The sequence below is a fragment of the Alnus glutinosa genome, chromosome 4, assembly GCF_958979055.1.
Source record: "Alnus glutinosa chromosome 4, dhAlnGlut1.1, whole genome shotgun sequence".
Classification (NCBI taxonomy): domain Eukaryota; kingdom Viridiplantae; phylum Streptophyta; class Magnoliopsida; order Fagales; family Betulaceae; genus Alnus; species Alnus glutinosa.
Genome location: NC_084889.1, coordinates 29,281,120 through 29,299,990, shown reverse-complemented (window position 1 = coordinate 29,299,990; position 18,871 = coordinate 29,281,120). Strand labels below are relative to the sequence as shown.

General features: G+C 35.0%; 1 protein-coding gene across 2 annotated transcripts; it reads right to left on the bottom strand.

Moving 5' to 3' along the window:
- Positions 1-1,110: 1,110 nt before the first annotated feature.
- LOC133865358 (uncharacterized) lies at positions 1,111-14,533 on the bottom strand. Of its 2 annotated transcripts, none has more exons than XM_062301750.1 (9): positions 14,411-14,533; positions 13,899-13,945; positions 12,429-13,685; positions 9,583-10,951; positions 6,627-6,906; positions 5,293-5,400; positions 4,931-5,209; positions 2,494-2,637; positions 1,111-1,682 (listed from the first exon to the last, which is right to left on the bottom strand). In XM_062301750.1, the coding sequence occupies exons 3-9, from the start codon at positions 13,630-13,632 to the stop codon at positions 1,494-1,496; spliced, it is 3,573 nt and encodes a 1,190-aa protein (XP_062157734.1). In that variant the 5' UTR covers positions 13,633-13,685; positions 13,899-13,945; positions 14,411-14,533; the 3' UTR covers positions 1,111-1,493. The 2 variants fall into 2 exon arrangements, with proteins under 2 accessions (XP_062157734.1, XP_062157735.1); XM_062301751.1 differs by lacking the exon at positions 14,411-14,533 and adding an exon at positions 14,092-14,395.
- Between the last annotated feature and the right edge of the window lie 4,338 nt (positions 14,534-18,871).

The following is an 18,871-nucleotide window of genomic DNA, read 5'->3' as shown; positions in this document are numbered from 1 at the left end:
AAGAGTTTTTTTTTTTATTTAAATTTGTCATTATGATTGATTTTTGGGAGGAAGGTTAGTTAGATGGGAAGAATTATCTCTCATGACCTAAATAATTCTGTGTAAGGGGTTATTTCTCACGGCCGATTTAAATAAATTTTTAAACTATTTGGTTATTCTTGTCTTAAATATAGTCTACTCGGAGTAGATCTGCTCTTTAACTATTTTTATACATGGGTTAGCGGAAGATGAAAGTCATAGACAGCACTTATGGTTATGATTTTACAAAGTTTTAGGCTTTACATCAGTAAGAGTTTTATGTTCGTAATCTTTGATCAATGAAATATTCAGGTCTTTCGTTCAAAAAAAGAAAAATAAAACAAATATTTCGAACGAAAAAAAATTGACATATATTAAAAAGAGACATGTTATTTAAGTCCACTTATCTCATCTCTTATCTTCTCATTTCAAAAATTAATTATTGGATCTGTAGGACCCGTACAAGTCCCACATACGGATCTTGCATATCCAATAATTGATTTTCAAAATAGAATGATAGAAAGACTAGCAACCCCGCGGTTAATTGAGTTATACACTTAGCACTCCGATTCTATAAAGTGAGTTATACATTTTAGCATCCCGATGCTACGAAGGTGGAAAAAAAGGCCAGCAACCCTACATTTAAGTGAGGCATATGCTTAACAAAAAAACCCCTGCAGTTAAGTATGATTGATACACTTGGCACCCCAATGATAGAGAGAGAGAGAGAGAGAGAGAAGAACTCACAAAAGCAGAGAGATTAGGCGAGGGTAACACGCTTAACAAAGCAAAGGAGTCACAAGTAAATGATTATGTTTTATATGCATGTCTGGGAGTTAATAGGATTTGAAATGTTGTTTTACATTACTGCAAGCTGCCCAATTTCCTCAACCCCATCATAGAACAACCAGGGCTTGCTGCTAAATGAAGAGATCAAAAAACAGACAAACAAACCAAGAAAGATTGGGCGGTGGCAAAAGCAATGCGTTGATTCATGGCCACATTGTCATTGTTGGCTTCATAGTTATAATATATGCAGCAACTTCTGTGTGGTGATCGAATAAAAATTGGAGAAGAAGCTACCTCACAAAATACTACTAATAACCTAAAAGAATTATATCACACATCATGTACAACAACAATTTAGAACTTCTTCCACCAGATCAAGCAAAGTAAAGAAAAGAAAGAAACACCTAAGAATACACAGCGTGCAAAACTACATTCTTGATTATAGTTAATTGGAATACAACTTGGCAAGGGGAAGGAAAGACAGGTATCACCAACAAAACCAAACACGCCTTCCAATGCATTGTGCAGGGATGAATGGGGCAATGTCTCTTTGAAGATCACCTCAAATAGATGACCAATTTCAGCCAGAAATCAAAAGTGGCTCCTTCCCCCTTAATAGGACGCCCAAAACCAAACACAAGGGCACCTGGAGCCTGTCATTTTCCCTAAGAGAATCTTCAAACGGTTCACGATGATATGGGTTCATATGGGTACGATAGCCATGGATGCTTCAACGCCTCCAAAGCCGAAGGCCGCTTCTTTGGGTTTATCTCAAGTAGGTGACCAACAAAGTCAATGAAGCCCTGGTCTCCCATCGGCAATCGGTGCCTTAAGGATGTCTTTTTTGGAATCAGGTATTCCAGCCTGTTTGTTTCCTGGAGAAGAGCAAAATAGAACCATATATATAAAAATGCCTAAAGCATTTAAATAAATATTGACAGAGTAGGAAGCAGAACTTTAATCACTTTGTCAACACACAAGCTATGAAATATGAATTGAAATTGATGTGATAATCAAAGCTACTATTTATGAGAATTCTGCTTAGAGTAGGAAACATTTGACTAATAAAGTTTGAAGGGATAAAGGTAATTTCTGACAATCACATTTCAAGGTATAAAAGTACTTTCAACTAATTTGTAACAAGTACGGCCACCTCATCTACCAGTCCCAGAATGTACCAAATTCTCTTGAGATAAACAAGTTGCAAAAGTGCATAAAAGAAGAGAATGAAATTATTTGAAGAAAGCTGGACCAGAAAAGTATGTGCCCCAAAGCATAAAGTTACCTAATATCTAAACTGGAAATATAAATTCCTTAGAGGAGGATGAAGCTCTATCATGCATCGAGAAAATGAAAATAGAAGCCACTGAAGTGGTAACGTTTCTTTCTGACAATCATGGGTAGAAAAGAGATGGGTTATATTGGATTATGGCAGATCACATGTTAGTCCAGACAACAACTACCCAGTACCCATCTATAACCCAATTATATTGCATGCTTAACACCCATACCTATACTGACTCAATTAACTAGGGAAGACCCAACCTGCCCAATAACCTTTTCTTTTTGTCAAGGTCTTTTTCTTTTCCCATCCAAGTATAATTTAGGCATCAAAAGCATTGAAGAATTCTAATGCATTCAATTTATAGATATTAAACAGATGAATATCCTCAATTACAACTTTACCTGATTCCGTTCATAAAGCATGTGATTTTTGGTAAAATATTTGTATGTATCCCGTCCTTTGGCAAGCATGCTTTGATCAATGGGACCTATAATTCCAATCACCCGAGCCAGTAATGTTGCAGGTGAATCATTTTGGAAGAGGACCTACACCATGGCAAAACTCATTTCAACCATTTGCATAAGCATCAAGGAAAAAAAAAAAGAGGCAAAATAATCAACCACAACAAATTGCAGTTGAAGTGATGGTGAAAATGGTCAATCTGCCATGCACATCAAGTGATGCGGGAAAACAACCAAGGCAGAGGGAAAGTATCCATAGTTCTCAGCCCTCTGGGACAATTAAATTTAATGCATTATCAACAATAGCATAAAGCAGTAGCATTTCAGTGCAAAGTTAATTCAAACTATTTCACAAAATTAATGCCAAACATCTTAATGAACGATATTGTTAGAAAAGGCTGCAAGCAAAGGGACAGCTGTCCCTATTCTGGAAAATGTACCAGCTGTCCCTATCTAGAATGATGTATTTGTTTCCTATATACAGAATGGATTGTGAGTAACAGGATATACTGAGCCTCTCTTTTATGAATCCCTCCTATACTTTATAGATAAGAAGTATTTAAAAACTACAACCCTCAAAGGAGATGACTGGAACCTATTTTGAAGGGATTGATTATGATTCATCCAAGCCAATCACAAGCACCGATTGATGTACAGCCCCTATCAGCACCCTGCTGCAGGTAGACCTATTTCATCCCACTTATCCAACCATAGTCGGAAAAAAAAAAGTGCACCCCACTGAAGGTCCAGGGGAAAACCCATGTGACAGCATAGTAATAGTCAAAGAATGTTGCACCTAAGCATAGAACTAAAGACCTACTAACCACCAAACCCTATGAGAGGAACCCAAGTCCACTGGATCACCACCCTCCATGGTGGATGAAGAACCCGAGTTGCTTCTGGCTGACAAACAGCTGTCATGACTGTCAGATGTACTAGCTGGCAGCTGCTGTTCTTTGTTTTACATAGGCAGCTACATAATTCACTTAACAGAAACCTCCTTTATGTAAGTGTTATAAGATGTGCTCTTTTCGAATGTGTAATAAATGAATTGAACAGTGGCCTTTGTTTGAGACGTACTTGAAATCCCCCCATCTCATATACTCTCATTCTTTTCTTCCTCCATCTCTCTATTATCTGGTTCTACAAGAATTATCTCTCATTTCAAGTAAAATTTCCAATGAAATCCTTTTTGCTCAATCCACATTAACTTAGTATTTTTTTTCTCATTCAGCGATTCGCTACAGCCTACTAGTTTCCCAACACTTATCCACTTAATGCTACAAAGAATCAGATTCTCCTCTCACCATTGAATCCCAGCTCATACTTCTATTAACAACTCTTTCCAACAAGATTCAACCACCTTCAAGCAAGACAACCCTTCTCTTGAAGATATCACGGCTCTAAGCTTTATCTTTCTTGAGATCATCCAGGAAATCTTCTCTACTGTGCATATTTATGTGGATTCCTCCCTTAACTTTCTACATATGAAAGTTTGCTTTACTGCACGTGTAATAATATATATATATATATATATATATATATATATATATATATATATATATATATATATATATAAGTGTAATAATATATATTTTATGTATATAAGTAATCGTAAATTCATTAAAAAACACAAGGCCTAGCAAGTAACGGAGAAGAGATTTAAGAAAGCATGAAAGTTCGAAAAACTACAATACGAGGCAGCAGCCGAAAGAAAGAGTCTTAAAGAATAAATCCTTTAAACATATAAACATGTACATATTAACAATATTTACATTCTGGCATTTTGTCATTGCTTGGACCTTTAAGAACTACATGGACATAGCCACTATGATCTATAAATAACAGTAAGTACCATATCAACCTCATTGCTATAGATCATTTACTTTTAGCATAAAAATAATTAAGGAAAAAATCTTGTACTTTAATGGTGAATCTTATTCTACACAGACAGATTTATCAATGAAACGATTAATATTTATGGATGCTTATGACATTAAAATGCAATCAAATTAAAACATCTAAACCAGTATCAATACTTACACCATCGCTAGAATGTATGAATTGACATCTGCTTCAACTAGCAATCACTTCTCAATTTCCAGTACATTCCATGTTAATTGGTTGCTCCAAACACATTCAAAACAATCCTTTAAATTCTACATTCAGTAGAGGTAATAATTTTATTTTTATTTTTTTTTATAAGTAAATAAAAAGGAGATAATGAAAGCTTGAGGCAGTAAAATGATTTTTAGAACACTGTATAATTTAGACTGCTTAAAATCAAGAAAAAAATTATATAAATGATATAACAAATACAAACATAATTCATCCGCAGACATGATGCATATATGTACATATTGGTGCTAACACTTACATTGCCAGTACAAAGTTCTGCCAATATGCAGCCAAGTGACCATACATCTATCTTCTTATCATACGAAAGTCCCAAGATAACTTCTGGGGCACGATAGGACCTGGATTGAACGTAAGAGCAGAGGTGATCTGTCTCAAAACAACTGCTCCCAAGATCAATGACCTTCACCTCACATCTACTATAACTTTTCACCAATATATTCTCAGGCTTCAAGTCACAATGTATTAGGCCAAGGCCATGTAGAAACTGAAGTGCCTCAAGACACTGAATGGTAATTGACTGCAAAATCCAATCAAAATAAGCACATCTGCCTGCACGGCAAAAACATAAAGCTCCCAAGAAGAAAAAGATACCCCACAAACCTGCAATCGTGGCATTGTGAAGTAGACCTCCCCTCCTGATTCTCTGTTAAATTTATGAAACTCATATAAGTTTGCCTTGAGTAGTTCACATACTATTAACAAATGCTCCTGCAAAATCAAGGGAAATTAAAAAGGCATCATTATAGGATCAATTGAAAAATCATACGCAGGGCATCAATAAACAAACAAGACCAAATATGACAACTGCAATTCACAAGACGTGGCAGATTCCAAATGAAATCAGCAGAAATTGATTTTTCCTTGCAAACTAACAGCTCTAATAACATGCATAACAAAAAACAAAATCTCTAGTAAAGGAGTCACCAGTAGTTTATGCAGCCAATAGAAGTAATTTTTAACTTTACAATCCAAGAAACTGTTGAGCTTAACATAATTTTTATAGATTGTTATTTGCTTTAGTGAAAGTTGCAGAAGCCATCTGACAAATTTATTAAGCAACTTATGTCTTGCATGCTTTTGAGAAAAAAGCGAGGCAGTACCTGCAGATGACATAAAAGATATGGAACAGAGACAAAGTTCCATAGAAATATATGCTACTATCTGCAGAACGAGAAAACTAAAAATCTATATCATCTCAGAGACTAAATGAACGAAACAATATCCCCCCTCCTATTATCAGCCAGAACTACACAACAGTAAAGTTCATATCCGATCAACATGGTACTTTGAAATCATTTTGGTAATCAATCTTCCTTTCACCATCGCAAAGGTTATATTGATTTCAGCCCGCAAAGCTGAATTTAGAAATACATATCAAAACCAGATGACTTCTGGATATTGAATTGAGATTTTGTTTTTCAAGATTTACATAAAACTTCAAAGCAAGGAAATGGCCAACAGAAATTTCTCAATTTCTAACTTATCAAAAACAAATTCTCAGTTTCTAATCCACAAAATAGAATAAATTTGCACATTGACACAAGTAAAAAATTTAGAGCATAATTTTTAAAGCTCTCTGTTCGTTGGACGAATTATCAACTACCTGATTAATTTAAAGAAGATAGACCCACCGAAATTTCCCAAGTGATTGAAGACCTAGTAGGGAACAAGTCAGATGGGACAGGATTACAAGGGACTAAGTAGAATGTGACAGGATCTGACAACCAGCTCTAGAAGATAGCCCCACAGGAACATGCAGGTATTCTTATGACTTCAGCAAACTCTCATTTTTTATATTTAGTGAAGGGAGATAGACACAGATAAGTTTAACAACTAATTTACCTAGTACATGGACATGGGCAAATCAGCAATCCACCATAAAGTTCACAACAGCATGTAAAACTAATAACAAGTTGAATAATATTTTCACTTACTCGATAATAGAAATAATCATACAATCGGAGAATGTGGTACTTGTCACCAGGATCATGCTTATTCACATACTTGAGAAGCTTTATCTCATCAAGGCTCTGATCAAAAAAATCCTTGTTGTTCTTTATAATTTTTACACAGACATCCATACCCGTATGCAGGTCATGTGCTTGTATAGCTTTACTGAATGCAGCTGACCCAAGATACTCAGTAACATGATATCGCCCAGCTATGACTGAATTTAGAACAACATGGAAGTTCTTGTCCTCCTCAAAGCCAGTTCTGAGGCAACAAAATAACATAAGTTTAGATAATCTCCTAGGGAAGAGAAAATGGTATAAACTGGAAGGCCTGCTTGCTTTGGTAGCATGAAACAGTGATTACAAAATAAGTGATGTTAAAATAAGTTCTCAGCGTATGCTTTGGCAGTGGAGGTGTCAATCGCATAACAAAGGAGATACGCCACATTAAGTCTGGTTATTACAACTTGCAATCTAAAACTACATTTAACAGAAAAAAGGCAATACAAATTTTTCTCACCGACGACACAACAAAGCATTTAAGGAGATACCATGTTTTCAAAGATAATAATACCAGTGAGCCAGATGTTATATCATGACGTAAAAAAGGGAAGATAAAAGGAAACAAAATGCTTCAAAAGCTACCACCATTTGCAACACATTGCCTGAGATCATTATAAGCTGACCAATATCTTTGAATTTGAAAAGATTTTATATATATATATATATAAAAAGCCTCAAATACTTCCTTGATGTGTTTAATTCATAGGAAAGAAGAAAAAACATTACTATAAGAAACCTTTCATGAAAGAATTCATTCTGCAGTGTTCTCCTTTGACCTATTAATTTTTTTTTATAAGTAAATTTAATTGTATTGATAGCGTAAGGCGCCCCTAAGTACACTGGAAGTATACAAAATGAAACACCTAACTAGAAATGGAAAAACGAACAAGGAAATCAGCAAAGTTAATCGACAGTAGGGACAAAAAAACCACCGTCCAAAGATACAACGTATGAAAAAACGAAACTAAAATATCATCCATGGAACTCTCCAAATTTTTGGAACACTTAAGATTTCTTTCTTTCCAAACACACCAAAAAATGCAGATTGGCACCATCTTCTAAATCGCAGCACTCCTCAGCCTTCCAGACTTCCACCAACAGGCAAAAAAGTCGATAACTCTTCTAGGCATAACCCAAGACATACCAAAATGAGTAAAAATGTTATTCCACATAGCAGAAGCCACATCACAATGAAGAAGAAGGTGGTCAACAAATTCCTCATCTCTCTTGCACAAACAACATCTGTCCACAATGATGATATGCCTCTTCCTGAGATTGTCCACAGTAACGATCTTGCCTAGGGCTGCCGACCACGCAAAAAAAGCCACCCTCGAAAGAGCATGAGCCCGCCACACACTCTTCCAAGAGAAGCGTCTACCTTCAGAGCAAGCCAAGGAGCTGAAGAAGGACTTCATCTTGAACGATCCTTTCTTGGAAGAGACCCACCAGAGCCTATCTGCACGATTTCTACTCCTTTGACCTATTAATTATGTGACAAAACCAACTGATAAATTACGGCTACTATTATTTAATTTAAGTATATTTGCTACTTTAGCTGTAAAAATGACTACTTTCAAGTTGAGGCTTACCATAAAAAGAAGAGAAGAAAAAGTTGAGGGAACCTTCATAACACTGAATACTCACGAAAAGTGGAACACCTAAAATCATTTTTTTTCTGAGTTACACATGCACCTTAGGTTTTAATTTTTAAACACACAAATTCACCCTCCACTCTGTTCATATGGAGGGAAAAGTTAATAGAGCTAAAGTTCAAGGATCACCTAGAATCATAACCTTTTTATATAAGTAATGTAAATTCAATAAAAGCATAGAGGGGCACAACCCTAGTGCACAGGAAGTACACAAAAGAACCCCTAAAGAATAGAAAAAGAACAAAATTCCAAAAACTTAGAAAAATTAAAAACGGGCAAACTATTCCATGCTACTCTCCATGTATAAAGGAATTGTGACATCAACTTCTTCAGCTTTAACAATCCATTCCCAAGATCTTCAAAGCTCCTTGCATTCCGCTCTCTCCAAAGACACCGCATTAAACACAAAGAAGCCAACCTCCATATTTTCAAAGCAGTACGGTTTTCCAATTGTCCCCCCAACTCACCAACAATTCGCTCACCTTTCAAGACATAACTCAATCAACACCAAACTAGGAATGAAATGGCAGTTGGTTAATAACTGTCTACTAACTGCTAACCCCTTTCATAGACGGTTGGAAAACACCGCTAACCGCCTAGGGCGGGGTGGTTGCGGTTATAAAAATAGAATAACCGTCTAAGGCAGTTATGGACCGCTAACCACAAACCGCCTTTTCACCCCTACACCACAACTAGAAAAAGCGCACCCCACAATTCTATTGCAACCTCACAATGAAGGATCACCTAGAATCATTTAACTAGTTATAGGATACGCTAATTAATAATCTCTAACAGAGACCACGTAAATCTCCACTTTATTCTAGCTCTATCTCAGTTTAATCGACATTAACTAGTCCATATATGGATCCTAGTAATATGCTATATACGTTTCAATAATATAGAAAGATGTTGGCATCCAGGTTCAAGATATCCAGCATAAATCAAACATAGATCATTGGTTTTGGACTCATTATCATCAAAGAGATTTCAGGATATTGTAGATATGTTAATTTTTTTTTTTTTGGGGGGGGGGAGAGAGAGAGAGAGAGAGAGAGAGAGAGAGAAATTTTTTAGTACAAATCTAGAAAAACGAAAAACTAAAAAAATGAGACCATAGTTTCCAAAGTACTAAAAATATTCTACAATTTAATGTAGATGCAAATGGCAGCACCTCAAGCGCAAGAAATAAGAACCAAGAGAAAGATGGGTAGGATAAGACATGCCTGTTTTTCCTATGCACAATCTTTAGATTAAAGGTCTCAAATTCATCCTCCTGAGCCTTTATCTGCCTTACTTGCTCTTGCACAGCAGCTGCCTCTTCATCCTCAAGTGATGCTGCTGGATCTTCTTCCCGTGCAGAACCAATTTTTTTGTCCTCTTCTCGCTTCGCATGCTCTCTTTCATCATAACCATAATTAGAGATTGTTGATGGAGTAGAATCTGTGGATCTCACGGCATTAGCATTATCCTCATCCCTGGAACTTTTGACAGGTGAAGAATCACTGCTTTTCCGCCTCCATGAAGTAAGCATGTTATCAGAGCCCACCACAGCATTATCACGCTCATCAGTTTCATCACTGACAATAGCATTGCAGTTGTTTGCCCATAAAGATTTACTAGCGCCTGGCTGCTCCAACCGCCCATCCCTCAGTGGTGGGGGAAACGAAAATCCCCCATCAGGATGATTTTTCATCTGCATGCTTCCACCCTTATCATTCCCAACTACATATTTATTGGCCTCTTGATTAGTAATTTTCCTTTTATCCCTGTTTGATCTATCAATATATTTCTTGTCTAAGTCATGATGAGGATGTCTAGACCCACCAATTCCAACATCATGATCACGGAAGTATTCTAGATCCCCTTCACTACTGCCTCCAACCAAACTTTCCCGTACTTCACTGCCCATATCTGCAGCATCACTGTTGATCCCTACACCAATTGATCGAACCGAACCATGCTGATCATCATCCATACAAATATCATCTAGCCGCGACCTTCCACACTCGTTCAAAACTTTCCCATCCCCTAACATGATGAGTTCATTCGTCTGAGTCACAAAGCCCTGCCACACAGGTTCTGCACGCATCAGATTCAGCTCTTCTTCATCCATCAACTGTCCATCATATTGAGCAATTAAATCATTCTCATCAGTCCTCCCATACATGTCAGTCGCTGACAACCCTATAGGATCATCTGAAGCTGTAACTGGTTCGACATTTTTTGCTTGAAAATACCGCTCACCAGAGAAGTAAGAATCCTCCTCAGCAAAAGATTGATCATCATCCTCATCTTTGGTGGGAGCTCTTTCTTGTGGATCCGGAACACTGCCATGCCCTGTACCCTTTTCATTGTCACTAGGGTAATCAATTTCATGAGCTAGAAACCAGGCCTCATCCTCAATAGGTTGTCTCATATATCCAACATCATCATCGTCATCGTATTCATCAGAGTCCCAATACTCATTTGGATAGTCAACAGATTCACTTAATCCATCACCGACAGTGGCAAAACCAGAAACCAGATCAGATGTATCCTCTGCAATTCCCTGACTTACAGATAGCCAACTACCTCCTGCAATCCTTTTTCCACCTGATCATTAATGCAAAAGCTGTAGCTAATTAAGTGATCACCCAAAAAGATACAAAATTGGAAATAAGTTAATCATAAAACCATCTACAATTCCTCATTTATCAGAAAGAATTTTAAAAAAAAAATGGAAAGAAAATAAAAATGAAAAGAATGATCATAAATTGACAACTGAGTGCTTCAAAAGTCATTGATAAAACAAAAACTGGGGCCTGTAGGGAGGTACAATGTGATTAGATTCCAAACATAAGATAACCATTGGCACAGTGTTATTCTTACTTTGGTATATGGTTTGATAAGCAGGGAAAATAAAATATTTCAGATCAATGGTAACACCTAAAATTATAAAGGAAGCAGTGGGCAATGCTTAGAAACATATTGCAAAACCTAATTACATGCTTCGGATTGTCAATGAACTCTAATTAAATCGCACTTCCCCTATTTAGAGCAGGGTGGAGAGTAAGTCGTGGAGTCAAGACCAATTGGATGCATGTGAAACTTACCAATTATAAAGGTGTTCCAACCAAGTAATAAACAATGTGATGCATGTAATTATTGCAGTTTTAATCGACACTTCATGAATTAGTTTCTTGGTCCATAGACCACAAAATCTGGGAACTTCCATGTTTCCAGTACTCTACTTAGCCTCAGCATTATCGTATTTGATGAATATGTAAAATACAGGAACCCACATTCTTCTACAAGGTTCACTGGTTTGAATCATCTAGGACATTATTGAAAATAAATAAAAAGAAAAGGTAGAAACATTAATAGAGACATGAAAGGTTGGTCGAATCTTGTAAAAAAGTAGAGCAAGGACAACAACTCTTCATAAGATTAAAATGATAAAACTTCTGACAAGTACCATAATAATTAGATTGGAATAGTAATCATTTTCCAATTCCACAAATCCTTCTGATGGAAAATTCCATCAATGAATCCATTTTTCTTTTCATAATCCATACATAATAAACAGTTCATCAAATAAACACTACCACCACCTCAACCTCACTGCTGAGTAGCCATCAATGACTTGGAAATGGCTAACTGCTTTTCCCAAGGAGATTTTCAATGACAATAACAATGCTGATTATGAAAAGTTGAATACATCTAACTAGCTCAAGAACTGCAATAGAACATTAATAATAAGTCACAGGCACACGGGACCCAAACAGATAGATCACCACTAGAAACATGAAAGAGATAAAGAATGGAAGATGATGACTAGTAAGAACTAGAATTGCTTCTTACTTATCAAAAAAAAAAGAACTAGAATTGCAAATGGAGTCAAAAGGTAAAAATTAGATTACAAGTAGAGGTAATGAAACCCAAATAATCAACTAACTAGTTCAATTTTTTTTTTATAAGTAATAAGCCAATCTCAAAAAAAAGCGATCAATTAACTAGTTCAATTGCTGACAAAAAAAAAAATATTTTTAAGCAAGGATATCATCTGATCATTTCCATCAAATGAGCTAACCTGCAGAGTTTAGTTCTTGTCCGACAGGAACATCCAGGAATGAGCCTATAAGGAAGGTGTTATCAGCACTGGTGAGTTTTGCACCAGGTCCATCTCGCTCAAACTTTTCCTCCCAATTGACATTCAATGACTTGTCCTCTGATTTGAGTTTAACAGGTGGCAACCTAGGAAATTCTTCTTTCTGATTCTCAGATACCAGAGGAAAACTCAAGCTGCTGATGGTCTTTTGCTCGGAACCCCCTTGTGACTTGGCAAAGTACAAGGCTCTTCCCACCTCATCCACTTGCTCTTTTATTGCTGTCCTAACATCACTCATTTCTGGCTTTCTCCTTCCTTCTTTTTTGTCAGAACCTGTAACAATATCATAACTAGTTGACACATCCCCTTCGGAGAATGGAAAAACAGTCTTGACAGGGCAATCTTTCCACAAATCAGAAGATGAATTCGTGGACACCTCACTTCTTGACCATGGATTATCTGCAAGGTTTTCCTTGAAGTATGTGCTACTCTTAAGCTGCTGATCAAGCTCTTTGGGCTCACATGCTTGGGTTTTCTCAAACTTGGATTCCACATTAGCTTTACTAGTACTTCCAAGCCATGAAGTTCTCTTTTCGCCAGAAAAAGTAATCTCTTCCCCAGTCTTCACAATGGCTTTACCAGCATCAAGAGCTTCACTCGTACGATACTTTGGTTGCCCCGATATCTGAAGCTCTGAAATGCTATCAGCATTATTACCACCATCATTCTGATAAGCTCCACCAGGCCCATTACTAGGAATGAGCTTCCACGAATACAAATCAAGCACCATGTCCTCCGCACCTTTCAAGAAACTGAAGTTCTTGTCACTCGTCCCAACCGCTTCATTACTTTTATTCCGCTCACCAGTAGAAGCAGCATTCTTCCATTTACTCTCGGAACCATTTCTACCAGTCCCACACTCTATCTCCTTCACAATTAACTCCTTGGAAACCTCACGACTATCCCGAGACACTGACCCTTGATTTTCCAATACCAGCTTGTCCCCGTTCGCCTCCTCTACCACATTACCCGAGTCCTTATCCTTGTCCCCAATCATAAGCTTCTGAAGGAACCCATTCAAATCAGGACGATTACTGAGCTCACTGCGCAAAGCTGCCTCGGCTCTAGTGAACCGATTTCTTCGCAGAAATTCCAGAATCACATCAACCGAGTTTGATTCTGCCATTTTTAACCACTAAAACCTACAAGTAGGTCTCAGAAAGAAGCATCCACCATAACCTGAGAAAACACACCAATAAAACCTCATTCTAAACAAAATCTAAAAGTTCCATTTTCTTATTACACCATTCTTTGCTAAGAAATTTCTCCAACACCCACACACACACACACCATAAAAAATTAAAAAAAAAAAAAAAAAAAAAAAAAAAAAAAAAAAACCCGAAATAGGATTAAGAATTTTCAAACGTATTATTCCCAAAACTTAAACCTTACCTCGCATAAGGCTCAACCAAGTGGCGGCATTTTTGTAATCCTGTGACCTGAACAACAACAAAAACCTAGCATTCAGAATCCCAAAATTTTCCTTCCACTTTTCCTACATTTTCCGAGCAACCAAACAGAACAAAAACCGTTCCTTTTTTTTTCCTCTTTCTCAAAAACGTAAAAACCGAAGCCCCAGAATCACCTAAAAAGCAGTGCCGGCATTCTCAGCGCGGATCCACAGATTGGGAATTTCAAATCCCGCGGATTCCCATTTCCCTTTCCTTCACCTCCAACCCTAAACCCCAATCCCATCACATAATCGAGCGCTTCGAAAGTGGAATTCAATTTCCACCACAGTTTTAAGGCCAAAATCACTCTCTTTGAAAAATCATAAGAAACCAAGATCTGACATTTTGCTTTGTGAGTTAATTTTTTTTAGGGTTTGGTGAAAGAGTGGAAATGGGTCCAAAAGATGAAAAAGTAACAAAGTAAAAATCGATGAAAGAGGAGGAGATGAGCACCTGAGGAAGGTAGTAGTGGCCGGTTGCTGCTGCTGCTTTCTTCTTGTTGTTGTGTTCCTCTCTCTCTCTCTCTCTCTCTCTCTCTTTTCTTTTTTCTTTTCTTTTTCCTTTTTTTTTTTTCTTGTTTTTATCTCTCTCTCTCTCTCTCTCACTTGACTCCTCTGTAGGCTTTAGGGGTCCTGCCTCTTTGCTCTTCTGAATTGAGATGGTGGACCAAGAGCGCTCTTGAATGCTTTTTTGGATTTATTCACTGCTTCTTTTCTTTCCTTTTTTTTTAACTATTCACTCTTTTTTTTTTCTATTCAAATAAGGATTCACTGCTTTATTTATTTTACCATTTTTACCCACGATTTTTTTTTTAAAAAAAAATTATTATTAGCTATTCGAATTTTACATAAATTCAAGCCCTCTATAAACAACCTAAAACGCAGAACATATCTATCTAAGGGTCTGTTCGGATTTATGATTTCAAAAAGTGCGATTTTAAAATAACAATTTAAAAATGTGTGATTTAAAAAAATGATTTTTAAAAACGCAATTAAGCGTTTGAAAAAATCGCAGTTTAGCCTTTTAAAATACTGCGTTTTCAAAAAAGCACATCATTGCCTGCGATTTAAATAAGCATTTTTCTGCGTTTTTAAATCGCAATTTTTTAAAAACGCAGTTTTCAAATAGTTCAATTTCTGCGATTTAGTTTAAAATCGCACTTTTTCTCTAAGAAATCACAATCACAAACGCACCATAAACCCTAAAAGCATTTCTATGAGTTCTCCAAATTTTTGTTAAATAATCTACTTTTGTTATTTTATCTATCACTTTTAACAAACTTTATACAATAAACTTTCTAAATATTAATTTTTTATTAGTTTTAAGCAACTACTACTAACAAATGAGGAGAGGTGAAAAGTGAAAAGAAAGAGAAATGATAAAATATTCAATAGCTCATAAAATTTGTTAGCCAAATTTGAAGTGAAATTCTGACAAAAGATAAAATAGATAAATTATAAAAAGTTTGTTGAAATGAACTTTTTTGAGTTTTTTATTAAATTTTGGTGAAAATTTTGAAATCAAGAGCTTACTAGGGATGCTCTAACTTCAGGCTTGTTTGGCAAAGACATGTACAGAACATAACATAACAGAGTAGTGGGTTGTTAATTTTGGAATTAGTAAAAAGTGATGATGTGATATAAAATGGTGAAAAAGTTTTGTTTTGTAGTTAATTTTTTTATTTGAATAGTAATAAAAAATTATTAATTTGATATAAAAAGTTAAAAAAGTAAGAATGTTTTTATGTTGATTGGTAGTAAGAAATATGAAAAAGTAAAAGAAAAAGTACATAAACAGTACACGTATTACTGTGTACTGTTCTGTAACTTAACAAACAAGGCCGAAATCTCATAAATTGTTCAAAATTTTATAAAATTCCAACAACTTAATACCTATGAATAATGCTATACCAAAATTTTTACCCATTTTTATCCCTTTAAAACTTTTAAAATCAAAATCACATCATCCTTAAATTCTTGTCCCTTATTTTTACCTTGTGACTTTCTTTCTGGTGATGAGCATACTGTGTAAGGACATGGGTACTGTTTGTGATAATCTTATCTGCATATACAAGTAATCAAGGACGGCCCTAATGATACATTTTCCCATAGTTGTGAGTTGCAAGTTTCTTGGTTAGATTGCTAGGTGCACCATCATGTGGTAAAAGATCATATGCATAATAGGTTGTAAATATATTTATTTTATAGTAAGGGTAATGAGGGTAAAATTGCCAAGATTATGCCATTTAGCCAAAAATAAAAAGAAAATGGAGAAAAAACAATACACAAAGAATTTACATGATTCAATAGTGTGCATATGTCCATACGAGTGATCGATTAATTTCACTATATTGGAAAAGAACAAGTTTACAACTTATATATATTGTCTCTAGTTAAAACCCTAACCTAGTATATTGAAATTTCTAATATGTTGCTATGTGTTTCGCCCATATGATGACATTTATGATCCGTTTGGATTTGTGTTTTCAAAAGGCTAATTAAAAATAGCGATTTTAAGGAAAAACTTCACTTAAGAATACCGAACTTTAACCATTTTTTAAAAAAGGTACATAAACTTCAAAACGTCTCAATTTAGGGTATTCATTTTTCGAAAAGTTTTGATTAAGGTCCTCCATTAGATGTATTTACTTTTGACGGTACATATGCGCATGGCAATGACATTGGTATTCTATGTACTGCAAGAGAGGGAAAGGGACATAATAGGTAGTTTATAAAAAATATATCACGTGTGTTGCACGTGAGGAGGTCTCCGTTAAGATTTAACAGAAAATCCTAATGGAGGACTCCTAACTGAGACTTTTCAAAAAATAGATACCTTCAATTGAAACGTTTTGAAGTTTAGGTACATTTCTTCAAAAACTGTGAAAGTTTGATACCATTAAATGAAGTTTTTCCCTATTTTAAAATATGCAATTTGAAAACGTTAATTTTTTTAAAAAAAAAACTCAAGTAATCGTTTAGTAAAATCGCAATTTAGTATTTAAAATTGTGCGTTTTTAAAAAAGCACTCAATTGCCTGCAATTTGAAAAAATAGATTTTTTGCTTTTTCAAATCACAATTTTTTAAAAACGCAATTCAAAACGATTTATTTTTTGTAATTTAGTTTAAAATCGTATTTTTTGTCTATAAAATCACAATATCAAAAACACTCTTATACTAAAAAACGGTATTACTTTCTTATTTGGAATATCACTAACAATGAGAGATTGAGAGGAATGAGAGACAGAGGAGAGAAGAGACCAACAAAAATAAGAAATAAGAAATATATATATATAGTAATAACAGTTTATTTTTTCAATCATAAATCCAAATGTACAATGTCTTGTTGTTTTACTCTCTCAATTCGTCTTTAATCAAAAATTGTGTTCTAATTTTATTCTCAAAACAAGTTGTTGAAGGAACAAAAAAAAAAAAAAAAAAAAAAAAGTTTTCCTCTAAATTTAGTTAATTTTGTTTTTTTTATTATTATTATTTCAATCGATTATACTAACATGTGTCAAAAATGTATGTGAAAATCACAAGCTTTATTAAAAAAATGCAAAATATAATTAAAAATGCACATGAGAATTATATATTTTTTAAACATATGCTAGTTTAATAAATTAAGTTACAGAACATTTCTCCATTTTAATTTAGATGAAAACCTTTTTTTTTTAAAAAAAAAAAAAAGAAAAAGAATACATTTCCAATTGCACACAAATTACTTATAAACGGGTTTGTAACAATTAGCTACAAACGAGCATAGTAAAATGACACGTGTCTCTTAGTATGTGAGAATCACATATTTCTTTAATATCATGTGCTTCTCACATGTTTTTTTAATAACATTAATAAGACAACATGTGTTTATCACATTTTATTAGAATAGTTTGTAGCAAGGGTTGGCAAAACGAATTACTTGTCGGGTTCAAGCCAACTTGACAACCCAAACCCGACACGATTAGAGGTGGGTATCAGTTTGGTTCGGTTCAATTATGTGGTTTTCGGTTCGATTTACCAACAAAGTCGGTTAATTCACCGACTTTATTTCGACAAAATCTAATTTTGAAATTTTCGGTTAAAGCTGTAAGGTCGATAAAATCGATTAATGAAATGAAGTCGTTTTGATTAAAAAAATAAAATAAAAAAGAGAGATGATCAAACGAAATGACGTCATTTCTATCCAAAGTGTTGGTTTGGTCAGTTAAAAGTAGGCTCGATTAACTGAAAAAAAAAAAAAAAAAAAAAAAAAAAAAAAAAAAAAGTCACCTATACCAACCTTCAAAATTAAAATCTATACCGACAATCGAACCAAAAAAAGTCGGTAGGCAGTAGTCGACATTTTGTCCACCCATAGACACAGTTAGCTAAACGGGTTGAGACACGAAATTCGAACACGACACGTTTATAAATATCATAAACGGATTGACCCGTTTACAAACGTGTCATAAACGGTCAATCGCTTATGACCCGAACCTATTTAGCATAAACACAAACACTATAACTTCGTACCGAATTTACGGATTGCGTAAAAAATTACCAATTCTATTTATAATTAATTGCTACAAAACAATTTGTAGTTAATTTTTGTACTTTTCAATTCGCATCCAAATCTCTCTTTCAAAATACGGGACTTCATTAATTGATTTACAACTTTGTCCAATAGAAGGACATCCACTTAAAGACACCATTAAGTCTCATGTGTCCTGGGAGGATTTGCCCTGTAGGGGTGGAATTGGGTTGACCGCCCAATTTAATCATTTAAATTTGATTATTAATACCCATATCCGCCGCATTTTGGCTTCATATCTAAATTTGCTTTTTTGTAGATATATTTTCAGAAATATATATATATATATATATATTAATTCCTAAATTTAATGGGATTCCAATTTACTCATTTGACTTTTAATT